This window comes from Oryx dammah, unplaced genomic scaffold (genome assembly GCF_014754425.2).
Source record: "Oryx dammah isolate SB20612 unplaced genomic scaffold, SCBI_Odam_1.1 HiC_scaffold_27, whole genome shotgun sequence".
NCBI lineage: Eukaryota > Metazoa > Chordata > Mammalia > Artiodactyla > Bovidae > Oryx > Oryx dammah.
In genome coordinates this window covers 14,325,189-14,341,121 of record NW_024070211.1, presented here as the reverse complement: position 1 = coordinate 14,341,121, position 15,933 = coordinate 14,325,189, and the positions used below count along the sequence as shown (strand labels likewise).

General features: G+C 40.9%; 1 protein-coding gene across 2 annotated transcripts in view; it reads right to left on the bottom strand.

Annotated features, from left to right (window-relative positions):
- Nucleotides 1-15,933, bottom strand: part of KHDRBS1 (KH RNA binding domain containing, signal transduction associated 1) — a 39,404-nt gene that overhangs the window by 7,355 nt on the left and 16,116 nt on the right. The window contains exons 2-10 of one of the 2 annotated variants that reach the window (XR_005718924.1): nt 14,841-14,965; nt 13,556-13,672; nt 12,246-12,392; nt 9,442-9,575; nt 8,461-8,662; nt 7,903-7,970; nt 7,057-7,115; nt 4,401-4,593; nt 1,733-1,792 (exon numbers count right to left, since the gene is read on the bottom strand). Coding sequence is in view for 1 of the 2 variants with exons in the window: in XM_040228002.1 (XP_040083936.1) it covers nt 4,496-4,593; nt 7,057-7,115; nt 7,903-7,970; nt 8,461-8,662; nt 9,442-9,575; nt 12,246-12,392; nt 13,556-13,672; nt 14,841-14,965 (950 nt within the window). In the remaining variant the exon portion in view is untranslated. Of the gene's footprint in view, nt 1-1,732; nt 1,793-3,246; nt 4,594-7,056; nt 7,116-7,902; nt 7,971-8,460; nt 8,663-9,441; nt 9,576-12,245; nt 12,393-13,555; nt 13,673-14,840; nt 14,966-15,933 lie in introns of those variants that run through there. The other variant, XM_040228002.1, reaches the window with a different exon arrangement.

Here is a 15,933-nt window from a genome sequence, read left to right as displayed (position 1 = left end):
GTGGTGATGACTGTACAACTTTGTATATACTGAAAACCACTGAACTGTACACTGAGCGAGGGAACAGTATGGTATATGAATTATATCTCAATAATCCTAACATGTCTTTTAGTTTGTATTAATAGGAGCTAACCGCTGGATCATGGAAAAAGCAAGAGAGTTCCAGAAAAACATCTATTTCTGCTTTATTGACTATGCCAAAGCCTTTGACTGTGTGGATCACAATAAACTGTGGAAAATTCTGAGAGATGGGAATACCAGGCCACGTGACCTGCCTCTTGAGAAATCTGTATGCAGGTCAGGAAGCAAGTTAGAACTGGACATGGAACCACAGACTGGTTCCAAATAGGAAAAGGAGTACGTCAAGGCTGTATATTGTCACCCTGCTTATTTAACTTCTATGCAGAGTACATCATGAGAAATGCTGGACTGGAAGAAACACAAGCTGGAATCAAGATTGCTGGGAGAAATATTAATAACCTCAGATATGCAGATGAAACCACCATTATGGCAGAAAGTGAAGAGTAACTAAAAAACCTCTTGATGAAAGTGAAAGAGGAGAGTGAAAAAGTTGGCTTAAGCCTCAACATTCAGAAAACGAGGATCATGGCATCTGGTCCCATCACTTCACGGGAAATAGATGGGGAAACAGTGGAAACAGTGTCAGACTTTATTTTTTTGGGCTCCAAAATCACTGCAGATGGTGATTGCAGCCATGAAATTAAAAGACATTTACTCCTTGGAAGGAAAGTTATGAGCAACCTAGATAGCATATTCAAAAGCAGAGATATTACTTTGCCAACAAAGGTCCATCTAGTCAAGGCTATGGTTTTTCCAGCAGTCATGTATGGATGTGAGAGTTGGACTATGAAGAAGGCTGAGTGCCGAAGAATTGATGCTTTTGAACTGTGGTGTTGGAGAAGACTCTTGAGAGTCCCTTGGACTGCAAGGAGATCCAACCAGTCCATTCTGAAGGAGATCAGCCCTGGGATTTCTTTGGAAGGAATGATGCTAAAGCTGAAACTCCAGTACTTTGGCCACCTCATGTGAAGAGTTGACTCATTGGAAAAGACTGATGCTGGAAGGGATTGGGGGCAGGAGGAGAAGGGGACGACAGAGGATGAGATGGCTGGATGGCATCACTGACTCGATGGACGTGAGTCTGAGTGAACTCCAGGAGTTGGTGACGGACAGGGAGGCCTGGCGTGCTGCAATTCATGGGGTCGCAAAGAGTCGGACATGACTGAGCGACAGAACTGAACTGAACCTATTTGCAGAAGCTGCAAACTGGCAAGTGATGGGCAGCATATGGGTGGCACAGATGTTTTACAAGGACTGACACGAATCTAAGCAGACAGTAAACAACTGGCAGTATATAAAATCCAAATTTCTAGCTTTTCTTGAAAATCAGATCTAGCAAGTCTAACAAGTAACTTTTAAAGCTGGGAAAGAAACATAAATGATCTTCAAATACCTGACAGGATATTCCTTCAGTGGTCTAAAGTAGAATCAGTTTAAGTCACTAGAGAGACTCATTCAAGATGAAAGAAAACTTCTAATACATGGAGCTATCTTAAATGAAATAAGTGGCTTTGGGAAGTAATATGTTTCCTATCACTGTATATATATTAAGTACTGAAATGTACTATAATATGCATCAACCACCTGGCCCAACCATTTTATAGTTAGGATAAAAGTCCAATGTCCTTAGTAGAAAGCCGCCTTAACATACCTGACAAGAGTCTTCACTACCCATTCTACTCCAGGAAATGCCTCAGAACTTTTCAACCACCTGAAAACGGAGAAGTAAGAGATCAGTATTTTGAAGAGGAAGTTTTAAAGACATACAAAATAAAAGATAGAGATCCTGCATGCAGTTTACACATTACAGGAGAGAAACATGCAACTTTAAAGAAATTTTAAGTAACATTTCATTGTGAATATCAATACGGGGACCTAATAGGGGATAATCCTTGTACATTTTAAAATAGCTGAGCAGAAAGCTTTACTTTGGGGAGCAGCAGATCTAAACTACAGTCATTGAAATTTTACAATGTGTCATTTAAGATGTCAGACTTTGTGCCCAGGTTACATTACAGTTCACTTGTGATGGGCAGGATTATTAAGAGTTATGGCTAATTTATGCGGCAGCATATGGTTTTTCTTTTTACAGCTATTTTTATTAAACAAGTTTTGCAAAGTTTTAACATTAAAATTAACAGCTAAAGAATTGTTTATGCAAGTTGCTGTCACAGTTTATGTAAAAGAGAAATATGTGCTATTAAAATCAGACATTTAGGTTACCTTTGGTTTTTTGCGATGCATGTTAGCTTTACACATCCTGATTCTCTTGCGATAATTTTCCTTTAAAAAGGGGGGTATAGAGTGATCTCTTTTCATCAAAACAAGACATAATGCCCTGAAAGCTGACTTCAAACCATGGTTGAAAATTCAGTTATTTACACTTTATCACAATCTACAAATACATTTTTTTTGTTGGTGTGTTTTAAAAAGAAAAAAAAATGTCCATCATGCACTGCTGCAGGCAGCTTGGCACTTCATACAAGAGGATTTTTCACCCCCGAGCAGTTTAGATTGCTCCCTTAGGGAAGGTATGAGAACCCTAATAATTAACGTAGAGGAGCGGAAACAGGGTCAACCAATTCCATCATTTCCTCTCTTGGTCTCAGAAGGTACAGAGCCAGGCTTCACACCAGATCCTGCCCCAGCCCAGTTCTTTTATTAACAGCATTTTCTGGGATTGGAAGGGAAACCCTTAAGGGCACCCAGGGTTTGCTGAATTGTCATCATCTACCGACAAGTGCTATCCCTTTCCAAGCTCACAGAGATGATTTCATGCCACACTTAGGGCCACCTAGGGGCTCTACCAAAGGTGCAAACTAGAGTGACTGGAACTTTAAATACTGAGGCCTATGTATGGAAACCAATCCAAGTTTTAGCTTAGTTTGATTCTTCTCTCCAGAAATCAGAGCTTGTGATAAGGATTGGATAAAACTTCTTTTAACAACTTCCAGGGGGTGAAAAAGCTTTGGTTATTTTTAAACTAAAACTTAACAACTCATAAACTTTTTTTTTTTTTTGGTAAACTTAAAATAAAATCCCCCCCAACCACTTTTAAGAATGTCTCCAACTTTTAACAAGCCCATTAACTTTAGAGTTAATTTAAGTTTATTTGAAAGAGAAAACTATTTTATTGTCCACCCAAAAAAATGACAATTCATCACATTTACTTTGATTAAAAAAGGACTAAACTTTATTGACAAACTGCTGCAGACATTTTGACATAAGTTTAAGCTACCTATTTAGGCAGACTTACACATGTAGCATTTAATCTTCCAAGAACAAAATGGGAGGACGGTACAAATCCAATTAGGACTTTAACTTATGTACAAAGTGGATTTTGATTCCTTTTTCATTCAGCTGCAGTGTCCCTTTTTATATCATGCTAGTGTTGAGACATACTTGACTAACTTCCTTGGGAACAGTTCAATATTGACAACCGTCAACTTAAGGATATCATCAGCTTTTGGCCCCAGTGTCCAAGTGAGTTTTTCATGGAGTATAGGATCTCAGATGGACAAAATACTTTGTCTTTTGAAATACTGAAATGTTAATTATTAGAACTATTACTGAAAGGTTGTTCATGACTAAAAAGCTCTGCATCAAATTCAGTTCAAGTGGCCAGCCCCTCTCCCCAAATCAACCTCTTTAGAAACTACTTCCCACTAAGTATCTCTCAACACTGTATGTCTGGGGCTAGATTTCAAAACCCACGTAATGAAACATTCAGTTTTACGAACCTAATTTTGTTTTGTTTTTAAATCAATTAACGTTAAAAATTGCATCAACTATTTAATTCATTAGGATCTTTCATATTAAAATTTAACCTTAAGATTCAACCGCCATGTGTTTTTTTATATAAAGGAAACATTTTTAGAGACATCTGAGCTCACTTTTACATGGTGGCACCTACTGCCGTTAACATTTGTGATTTTAAATCTTAAACAGCCCTGAATTTTGAAATGTAGCCTAGTTTGGGATTCTGCAACTACAACTTTACGGGATGCCTCAAATCAAAACTAAGAGAAAGTTAACAAGCCTTAACCAGAACCTTTAAGCAAGCAATGTCACTTTTGAAACTAACAGGTTTGTGTTTTTTTTTTTTACTCAACTTCTTTTTTATTATAAAAGGTACATTTCTGTTTATATTTAAACAACAAAGAAAAAAGCATCTACACACTTAAAAAATTAATTCGATATTCCTAAATCTATTTTAACTCATTTTAAAATACTACATACAGAAGCCAGAATGCAGAGTTAAGAATGGAGTAAGGTGGGGAGAAGAAGGGGACCACGAAGAAAAACACTTAGACAATTACTTGTCTGTTGTGGGTAAAGCAACAGGAATCCTGGGAGATACAAGAAATCAGTAACAACTTTGCTCATAACTGATATTTTCCCCTCATGTTTGTTTTTAATAACGTCCATATGGGTGCTCTCTGTATGCTCCCTTCACCGGCCTAGCTGGAGGGGCCTTCAGCGACGGCCTGGTCCCATTCCAGTCATCCTGGCCTGTGGGGAAAAGCAAGAACAGTTTATAAACCATGTGCCAATGGCATTTTGGAATGGACAGGTGTAGGTCACCTGGTAAAGATCACCAAACGTGCTGCTTTGCTTCCAATGCCTTGCCACCTCCTCTGTGGTTCTTACTTTTTTACTCTGCTTGGCCCTCCCTCCCAAGCAGCTCAGGCAACTTCCCAGGTATAGGGCAGTTCTGAGTGGATGGCCAGAAGCAAACTGTTCAGAAAGGACTTGCAGTGATGTCCAGGAAAGAAGCTGTCCATAGGCAACATGCATGATCTATATTCCAGCCCCCAAACCTGGATAAACCCAACACCTTGCTTTAGACAGTGAGGAAATCAATCTCACTGGGGCTGCAATGCTCTTTCCTATTTCCAAAGCAGTTCAGGAGAGAGCCTCAAGTAAGGTGACAACTTCTGGAAGTCTTTCAGATTGAAAGCAACAGAGGCAGCTCCCTTTCCATGCAACAGCAAGTCAGATTTGTCTGTGGAGAAGTATCCTCTGGCTCCCTGGGAAGAGCAAGCAAGGGTCACATTTCAAGAACCCTCCACCAGCAGAGCTGGCCCACTGCTCTGGCGGTGGGAAGTACAATCAAATGTGTCAACAGCACTCATGAGGAGAATTCATTATCTCATTTTTGTGCCAATAGTCCAGAGAAGCTAGACAACGTGACTGCTATCCTCAAATGGTTTTCCTCTGTGTCAGGGAAAAGCCTATAGCAAAAACAATCATGCACTTTTAGAGTTGACCTCTCATGAACACGAGTTGTGTTTATAAGTTTATTCTTTCCGCTCACCCCCAGACTTGACCCAGGCTTGCTATTTCTCTAGGGCTTCCCTGGTGGCTCAGAGGTTAAAGCGTCTGCCCGCAATGCGGGAGACCCGGGTTCGATCTCTGGATCAGGAAGATCCCCTGGAGAAGGAAATGGCAACCCGCTCCAGTATTCTTGCCTGGAGAATCCCATGGACAGAGAAGCCTAGTAGGTTACAGTCCACGAGGTCGCAAAGAGTCGGACACGACTGAGCGACTTCACTTGACTTTACTTTGCATTCACAAACATCTGTTTCCATCATTCTAGGTCTAAAACCCCTACATAGATGTAAAGTTGCTATCTAAGCCTGTTTATACCTCTAGTATAATAGACATGTCCATCACTTTCTAAGTGACTTCTTACTGTACCAATAAGACAGTATATTTTTCTAACTGTGTTTATAAAGGCAGAAATCAGAACAGATTAACCATGGCAGCATCATACCAGGAGCACAAGGAGCAGCCTGCCTGTTGCAGTGCAGTCTTTTTTCTAGCAAAACAGAAATGTAATTTAGTCAAACCCTTACAGAGGTCCCACTGTACTGCTCACTGATGATGGGAAATACCCTGGGGCAATCACACCACCCTTCTAAACAGTGGCATATGAGCAGAGCAGTGCAGTGTTACAGATGGCAACTGTCCAGGGCCATTTAGCTAGAGCTGGTAAAAACTGTTCCCCTGGACAAGCAGCTGAGGAGGTGAGGAATCTATCTGTGGGAACCCTAAGAGGCTCCTCCCTCTTTTCAGTTAGGTGTAAGGGAGACTGTCAACTACTACCTTAAGCTGTCAACTGCTGAGTCCCTTGCCAAGGTCTCTGGACTTCCCACAGGCACGCTGGAAACATCTCATATTTAAAAGGCTGCTCGCTCTGCTTCTACTGCCACGTGGCGCTCCCTCTGGGGCCAGTTATCACAGGGCCACATCTGGCTCTTGAGGATACCTCTTGAGCAATGTGTTTTCAACCAGGCCTCAGGAAAGGCAGTTTGGTCCTGCTGCCATTCCAGCATCCACAGCTCTCTTGGGATTAAGGACTAAGTTGAGATGTCTCCAAGACAGTCAGGAAGTTGAACTGTCTTGAACCGGCTCCAGTCCCCAGTTTCTACTAACAGGCAACCTTCTTGCCCTCAAACTGCTCTTGTCATTGGGTCTCTTTCAGCTAGCATTTCCTCTACACTGAGATTCTTTACAATGAGATCTAAAATTGTTTTTAAAAATGAGGTGGGTCAGAAAAGTTGGATATGACTCCATTCTTATTATCCATCAATGTGGCCTAGGTATCTTGCAGCAAAGGTTCAGCAACATAATCCAGGTCTAGCCATCTCCCAGCCTAAAGCAGAAAAAAAGTCAGTGTCAGCCGAAAAGCCTGCTGCTCCAACCAGCCAACCTGGACCTTAGCCCTAGTTTAGGACATCCACTTAGCCATCCAAGAGTACACCTAACTCATTTCAATAGTCTTTCTTTCTACTACACACCACACGATTTAAATAAGAGCAGGATTTCCAGTGTCACGTCTATCAACATGTTGATCTTTTTATGAGGTTTCTCCTTAGGTGTATGACTGCCTGACCCCCAATAATCCCATCACCAGCATTCTCCTGGGCACTTACTTGCACATTTTGTCCCACCACAGAAATAAAGACATACCATATGCTTCATAAGAATCTTGAACCTCCCCATGTCCATAGTCATAATATTCTGAGTCCCTGAAAGCCAAAGACAGAGTATTAGAGCTATACAGCAACCATTTTTCAGTTTTACCTTTCTCCCAAATGCTTCCATATTTTAGTCATTTTACTGAGGGTGCAAAACAAACAAAAGTTCATTCTACCCCATCTCCAAACTGCAAAATATTTCCAAAACATGTACTACTAGATACTCATTTAAAAATTATGACAACTACAGCAAAGAAAAATGAACAGCACACAATTTAAAGTGAAAAAGCTCAACCCAAAAGCTCAGTGTTAACCAGTGTACACACACACATTCACAGGGCTCACTGGAAGAGAATAAGCAAATATGAAAAGAACTGTCTTGTCCCCACTGCAGAATTATGAGAGGCCTTTGCCATCACAGTTAAGATACATATATACACATACACAAAAACATGTTTTTTAAAAAAAGAGCAGAAAAAACCTGAGTTAAGTAATGGGAATCTAGTACCCTTTTAAACTTCTATGCAACTTTAATGTAGTTGTGACATTTTAAAATAACTAATCAAAACAATTTTAAGGCATTTTCCCTTTGTTCCCATGTAGTCACAGCTAAGGAATTTTTCATATGCTAACCCCAGAGTCGACATTATAATTTAAGATTCACAGTTTTCCAAATCTGCAGATCCAGGTGTGTGCCTTACAGATGACAAAAGCAGAGGCAACACTCTGAAAAGGTGATCCATCTGCTCCTTAGATTTGTTCTGCCTAAATCTCTCAGTTCCTCCAACTCCCTCTATATCCCAAGGACATGAAACAGCAATTCCACCGCCTGACTCACCCTTGGCTCTGGCTGTAATAGCCTTCATAGCCTTCATAACTCTGTTCTGCGTATGTATCATCATATCCCTACAAACAAAATGAAACAGAAAAAGTCAGAATCACACAAAGTAGGTAAGGTAATATGGAGGGCTTATGAATGAACAGAACATGGAATTTCCCTCTAAAGTATTAACATCTGTTGTGGAATAGTCAAGAAAGAAAGGTTTAAAAAACGATCAATCAAATTAAAAAAACCCTTTCAGCTTGGGCAGGAAATAAGGTTCAAAGTTGAACTTTATCGGCATTATCAGTAGTAGTAGGGGGAGTCCCCTTAGTAAAATACTACACATCAAGGCACAGCTTATTTCCTGTTTCATCTACATATGTATATAGTAAATTAGACTTAAAATGGAGAAATCTGCTCTCATAGTTTAACAATCACTGCAACAGAAGAAGGCAGATTCTAAACCTTATAGGCAGTTCCTGCCACCTACATCAAAGGCCAAGGCCCTGTCACTCAACTTCCTTTGACAATCTATTAGCTATTAAGAAATGGCACATGGTCCAAACGTCTTACATATTCTTCATATGTTTCTGGCGCAGGCGGTGGAGGCAATGGTATTCTCTGGATGCCTGCTGTCCGTGCTCTTGGTGCTGGAGCACCCCTCACAGTAGGCGGGGGTGGCACTCCTCGAGTCACAGTGGCACCTCTGGTGATGGCTCCTCTCACTGGTGTACCACGCACTAAAGCCCCCCGAGGTGGCCCAACGCCACGGCCCCTGCAAAAAAGTTTATTTTAAATGGATATTTTTAATAAATAGGCTACTTTCATGTTCAGACTTGTCTTAAAATTCTGGAGCCAGTAAGAGATTTTATGATGCCTTAAGTTGACTATTATCAGAACAGAGGAATGGGGACTTCCCTGGGGGTCCAGTGGTTAAGGCTCAGTGTTGTCACTCCTGTGGCCAGGGTTCAATTCCTGGTCCTAGAGTTTAGATCCCACAAGCTGTGCAGCACAGCCAAAACAAAACAAAACAGTAACACAGAGGGATGTGTAGGTAGGCAAAGGACCCATTCTGGAAGGTTCCCCAGGCCCATGGTGGACCTGCTAATATATTATTAGTGGAGAGTCTGTCTTAAGAGTCTGAATTGTCCATAAAGGTCAGTCAGCAAAGGTAAAATTCTGAAGTCAGAAACCATTTAAAAATGCTGAAAACTGTTCAAAAGTTAAAAAAAAAAACACCAGTTTTGGCAGGACTGCTGCACCTGCTTACAGCCAAAGTAACCAAGATCTAAAATTCCACTTTTTTTTTTTTTGCTGTGCCACATGACTTGCAGGATCTCAGCTTCCCTGACTAGGGATTGAACCTGGGTCACAGCAGTGAACGTGCCAAATCCTAACCACTAGACCACCAGGGAACACCCTAGAACTCCACTCTTGATGCAACATACACATCCGGAGACCCCTTCTAAGCTGGAGATAAGGGCAGCAGGAAGATAGAAATGGTACTAGCAGTCAGATTTACATACCATTTCTAGCTGTCTCTGTTATTTTTACCTGGGAACAGGTGGAGGAGGAGGTGCAGCTCCCCGGCCTCGCACTGGCACCCCACGTCCACGGGAGGGCTCTGGTACTCCATTCAAGTAGGAAAGCTCTAGAAATTGCTCCTGGCAGATATCATCCATCATATCCTGTGTATAAAAGATAATGAGAAGGAGTATTGTGCAACATCTCTACCTTCTGCTGAGAAGACATCTAGCCCACATGAGCCTTGGATGTGAAGAATAACTTTGAAAGCCCAGATGAAATCTCAGATTATTCATTCTCTGAAGTCAAATGGCACGCTACCTGTCACCTCTTTGAGGAAAATCTTGATGGTAGGCCCCTCATCGTTCAGATGAAGTTCTTCAAGATGTGGTCCCTGCCTAGCTCTCCAGATCACTTCCATCCTCTATCCATGTATAACCTCCTTTCAAGCCATGCTGAACAACTTGCAGTTCAGAACACGGCATACTCATACACATCCATTCTTGCAAACAGTTTCCTTTTCCTAGAATAATAAAAGCCACTACCATTAATTAAGCTCTACAGCTGGGTACCATATAATAAGCCTTACATAGGGTTTTCAGTTTAATCTTCAAAATAATCCTGCAGTAGGCAGATCTTCCCATTTGGGAAAACAGATTCAGAAAGCATAAAGCAATCAATATAAGGAGATAGAGCTAGTGAGTGGCAGATTCTATATGCTAATTCAGAATTACTTATCTCCAAAATCAAGGCTTTGAATCATTAATGTATCAATTAATCAATATATTGTTGCCTTTTTTTGTCCACCTGAAGGACTCTAATTCTTGTAAGATTTAATCAAAAGTATTACCTCTTTTGAAAAACTTTCTCTTGATGCCAACTCCTCACTCTCCCTTTTCCCATGGCACAATGTAATCTTCTCTAAGCACTTACCACATCATTTTAAAAATGTCTGTCTGTCTTTCTCACTAGGTTATAACCTCTTCAAGAACCATTTCTGTAATTTCAGACCCAAGCATAGTATTCAGCACCTACCAGATACTTAACAAATGTTTGGGATGAACAAGGAAACTGAGGCTCAAAAAAGTGATATAATAACTTGTCCAAGATGATTCAGATAAAGCTCCCAGTCCAGTGCTCTTCCTACTGTACCAGTCTCTAAGGAGAAAACGGAGGGCTCTAGTCACGGATGCAAAAACAGGCTCATCTGTTTTCTTCACAAGGAGGAAGAACCGAGTCAAATGCCATTTGTAAATCTTTTCACATATTTCCTGATGAGAGTCATTCAGTCTCAATACTTAGTGCACTTTTATGTATCCCAGGTGTATACAGCTTCTAGGAGATTCTAGTCGCCACAGAGATGCTCCCTCCACCTCCACCTCCTGACTGTTCACCTCTTCCTACCTTATACATTTCTAATGTGCTTGAGACTCACATTAGAGAATCAAGTGACCAATGATGGGCCATTTGCTCAGATTTCTCTAGCTGCCATAGCAACACTGAGGAAACCCAGATCTCCTTGGTAGGCTTCTTTTCTGAAGACCCACTTACATGGAAGTCTTGGAGATGTAGCTCTTTTCAGAAATATGCTGAAATTAATGATAAAGAGAAGATGGGCATTCCCCTGCAGTTCTTCAGAAAACGGATGGCTCAGGATGCTTCAGTACACACCTCAAAGAGTAAAGAAGCCCCTCAAGGGAAAATTTACCAGCTCTGAGTTTTTCTAGGATATTTTAAATATGCTGTTTCAAGTTGAACATTCTAATGATGACATACTTAGAAGCAGAGCAGCTTAGACATTTGAGACAGTGCTGGAATCCTTGGAGCTCAGCATTATAGAGACACACTGCCTATATATTTTTGCTCCGCCAATTCTCACATCCTCTGACAGTTCCAACTCCCTCATTTTACATGTATAAGAAAACCAAGAACTATGTATCATCTCTTCTCAGTGATGAAACTATAATGCTTACTCAGTTCTAGTTGAATAGTACTCCAAATGCTTCCTAAGGTCCCAGAGTCTTCTTTGGTTATTAAATACTGAACACTAAGTAGTATGTTAACTCTGAAAATTACCAGGTCTTGTCAAAAGGCAAAAAGTCATCATTTCCTACTTATTCAAAGAAAGAATAACCTCTGACCAGGTGGTAATAAGGCAGACAGGTAACCTGGTCTGTTCCAACTCTTCCAAGGCCTTAACTACATTCTGAAAGAAGCTATATACCAATCTGTTTAATGTCATGAACAGTTAACGCCTACAACTATCATGTCTCCTTCAAATCAACTCTACTTGAGTAAACTCCTCCAGGACAGAGTCTTGAATGCACTCAGGTCAGAATTTAACCCATTAACACGGAGGCCAGATAACACATCATCAGACTAGATGATACTGTTATCATCATCTAGACTCTCAGGAGTCTATACTATAACCCCTTAACTGCAGGAGGGTTACAACCACCTTTACCATTTTCCTATCATAACCTCCTGGTTCCATACTAGCACTAAAATACTTAATTTATTGAAGACCTTGTTAAATCTTTGTTAACCAAATGTTGGAATGCCAAGACACACTGTGGATCCAAGATATTGACAAAAGATACTGGCATACAACTAAAATCACATTAAAACCAGGACTGGTAGAGTGGCCTCGGGGCACAGTGGTTTGAGAACTAGGGGCAAGTAATGGACTACCTCAGAAAAACGAACATAAATGCAGAATTGGATATGCAATTTCAGGTTATGCAGAGACCCTGGTTAAGAACCCCTGCCTTAGCAATAAGCACAAGATCCTAGTTTTCTCTTGCTCAAATGATACAGGATATGGATTTCCTTACTGGTACTAGAAACTTCTTGACTTCCTCCATAGCATGGGCCATAAGAGCATAAGCCTCACATGGGGGTCCAAAGACTTCAATGAAGACATGCAGATCCATATTCAAGTGGGCATATTTGGGGTCTCCACCTTTGCGCAACTCTTCCTCCTGTGGAAAAATGCACAAAAACATCATTATCACTTGGACTATGGAGAAAATGACACCTTTACCATTAGGCCAAAGGGACAGTAAGAAGTGACTCCAACACCTAAGAAAAACCCAGTGAAGTGTAAGAAAAAAGTAAACTCTGGAGTACAGTAATTTACACAGGCTGCTAAACCTGCTATTGGTCTGCTGCTAAAAGCTAACTTGTTCTGAATTGCTGGTGTGTTCACTGGAGCTCATATTAGAAGGCACAGAAGAGACAAATATAATTCCAGTCTCCATTCGGATAACGGCTGTTTGCCAAGCATCCATCCATTCATTCATTAATTGCCAAGCATTTGCTTTTATTAATAAACCCCAGGTAGAGCTGTTAATCACCAGCTCTTCTGATCTGCTTGTACAGAGAAGGAAAAAAGTCACAACAGAGAGAAGAAAATCTCATGTGCACCTCATTAAACAGAGTATTATACTTCAGCCCTAAATGTTCATCAATCAGGCTGCATACAAGGAGGCCTGAAAGAGTAAGTTTTTAGGCTGGAACGGGTTATATCCCATCTAAAAAGGTGATTCTAGAAAGCTAAGACTATTTTATTTTGGTGGGAAGTTTCTCCACACTTAGAGAGAGTATAAAGAATACGGGGCTATGGCCTGGGGAAAAATAAGCTCTGGATTCTGTTGTCAGGATTTCTCATGGTCCTTCTGTAACATCTTCCTTTAGCACGCCTCACATTCCAGCTGGCTATAAAACAAACCAGCCAACTAATCTTCAAACTCACCTGCACTCACAACACTATTGCTCACATTTTTCCACACTAACTGGAAACAGAATGCTCTTCACATTTAGTGTCTTTAGCTGGGTAAGTTTCAGTACATTCAGCCTCCCCTCCCAAGTTTTCCTAGATAAGCTTACTAAGGCCAAAGCTGCTACTGCTATTTCCATTACTACAAAGTCAAGTCAGAAAGAAAACAATTACCAGGGCATACCAAGGTTCTTCTAGGGTTGCCAAAGTAAATTAACTGGTCTATAATCTCTCACATCCAATGCGAATTTAAGGGAATCACTTTCAGTACACACGTAAGAACTAGCTTCCATAAGGTATCCATACTGGACTCTAGGCTACTGGAAGGCATTCGGGTGTCTTCTTGCCTCATTAATGTGAGCTTACCTTGGCTTTGTCTCTCATTGAGCCTTTTCCCAACACAGAAATCTTTGCACCAGTCTCTTCTTGCAGTCTTTTGATTGTATTTCCTTGTGGTCCAAGGATCTTTCCCACAAAATTGAACTGACAGAAAATAAAGACAGATTTCTAAATGTGTATGTTCCTATAAAATATTTCTACATGTTATTATTTATCTTCAATACTTCCTGTAAAGGAAGTAGAGTACTAACCACTCCCATTTTACTGAAGGATATACTGAAGTGGTACTGATAAAACTGATTAGCCAAAGGTTATACAGCTGGAAAGAGGCTTCCTGGGTGTCTCAATGGTAAAGAATCCATCTGCCAATGCAGGAGACGCGGGTTCGATCTCTGGGTTGCAAAGACCCCCTGGAGGAGGAAACAGCAACCTATTTCTGTATTCTTGCCTGGAAAACCCCAGGAACAGAGGAGCCTGGCAGGCTACAGTCACTGGGGTCACAATGAGTCAGACAAGAGTGAGCAACTGAGCATGGCATGGCACAAAACTGCAAAGTGGCAGTTCTGGAACTTGAATTCCTGAGGTAGTATGGTGCTCTTTCCAAATTATCACTCCACAACTCTTTGTAATTTAACATACATAAACATTTTGAAGGCAGTTACTTTAGAACAGAAAAGACATATGGTACCTCCCTTTGGTAGTACTGGTCTGACTAAAACTAGTTTTTTTTTTTTTTAAAAAGGAGTAGTAGTAGAAACCATTTATTTAAAAGTGAAACTTTGGGAATTCCCTTGAGGTTCACTGGTTAAAACTGTGTGCTTCCACTGCAAGGGTCACAGGTTCCATTCCTGGTCAGGGAACTAAGATACCACAAGCAGTATACCCCAAATCAAAAACAAACAAGAGCAAAAAAACTTTGAATAAGAAATAAAATTAACTTATTCATTGTGTCACAAGGATTTGTGTTGTATTTCCTTTATTTAAACTTTAGCTCAATCTTTCGACAAAGAACAATTAGTGTTCAATTTTTTTTCCTTTAAACTTGAAGCTAAACAAACATTTGAGAAGGAAATTCCTTTTTTGATAATAAAAAGATGGTCACATTTCCTTCCTGGCTGTAGCTATGCTCTTAGTTGCAGGCCTGTGTGTCTCGCCTGCTGGATACAGTCATTACAAGCATGGGACAGAACCTTCACCAGGCCCACAATCTCTGCAAATCTTTTGTTACAGCTGGTGCTACAAGACACACCACATACTACACATTCTCATACTACGAAGCCAACTCAAAGAAATGAGGCACTCTTTCCCTTACCTTGGGATACTGCTTGACAGGTATCAGAACCCTCTCCTTCAGCTTCATGTTCTTGTGAGAAAATAAATCCAAGTAATTCTCCTCATCGTCCTTTTTTGAATCCCCTTTCTGAATCTTCTCAATTTCTGAATAGGACAAACAGAAATTTAATTTAGCTTTGTTCTTTTAAATAAAGGCAAAATTCTGAGTTTACTTAAAGCAGTACGAGGGAATACTGTGTAATGAGACCAAACATTAATGAATAGTTCAGATGAACAGTGCCTTAATTTCAAATAGAGACAGCACCAAAGCTAGATGAAGCTGACTAAGAAACCGAAAGCCTACTTCTTTTTATTTGGCTATGCTGGCTCTCAGTTGTGGCATGTGGGATGATCTCTGAGTCATGTGGGATCCTTCGCTGCACATGACTCTCTTGTTTTGGCTTGCAGGCTTAGTTGCTTTGCCATATGTGGGATCTTAGTTCCCTGACCAGGGATTGAACCCTCGTCCCCTGCATTGGAAGTCTGGAGTCTTAACCACTGGACTACCAGGGAAGTCTCAAAGCCTCCTTCTAGTAAGGGCAGTTTGCTCTTCTACTTTCAGCTGAAACCTCTACAGAGACAGTCCAATGTTCTTTAGACAGGAGTGAGATGAGGAAAGGGGGATAAACAAACTGGAAAAAATTAAAACCTGCATCAAGAAAAAGTACAAAGCCGTATCTTTATTATTATTATTCTACTTATTTATTCTGGCTGCACTGGATCTTTGTTGCTGCACTTGGGCTTTCTCCAGCTGTGGTGAGCGGGGGCTACTCTCCAGCTGCAGTGCTTCTGCTGCTCACTGTGGTGGCTTCTCTTGCTGTGGAGCACAACCCCAAGGTGAGTGCGCTCAGCAGTTGTGGTGCACGGGCTTAGCTGCCCTGAGGCAAGTGGAATTTTCCTGGAGGGATCAAACCCATGTCCCCTGCATTGGCAGGTGGATTCTTAACCACTAGACCACCAAGGAAGTCCCCAAAGCTGTATCTTAATGAAGGGACAAAGTTAATTTAAACACACAACTGAGAGTCCCATTAAAATTTTGTAACAGTAGTGCTTTGGATAGTAGTAGTCCTTAA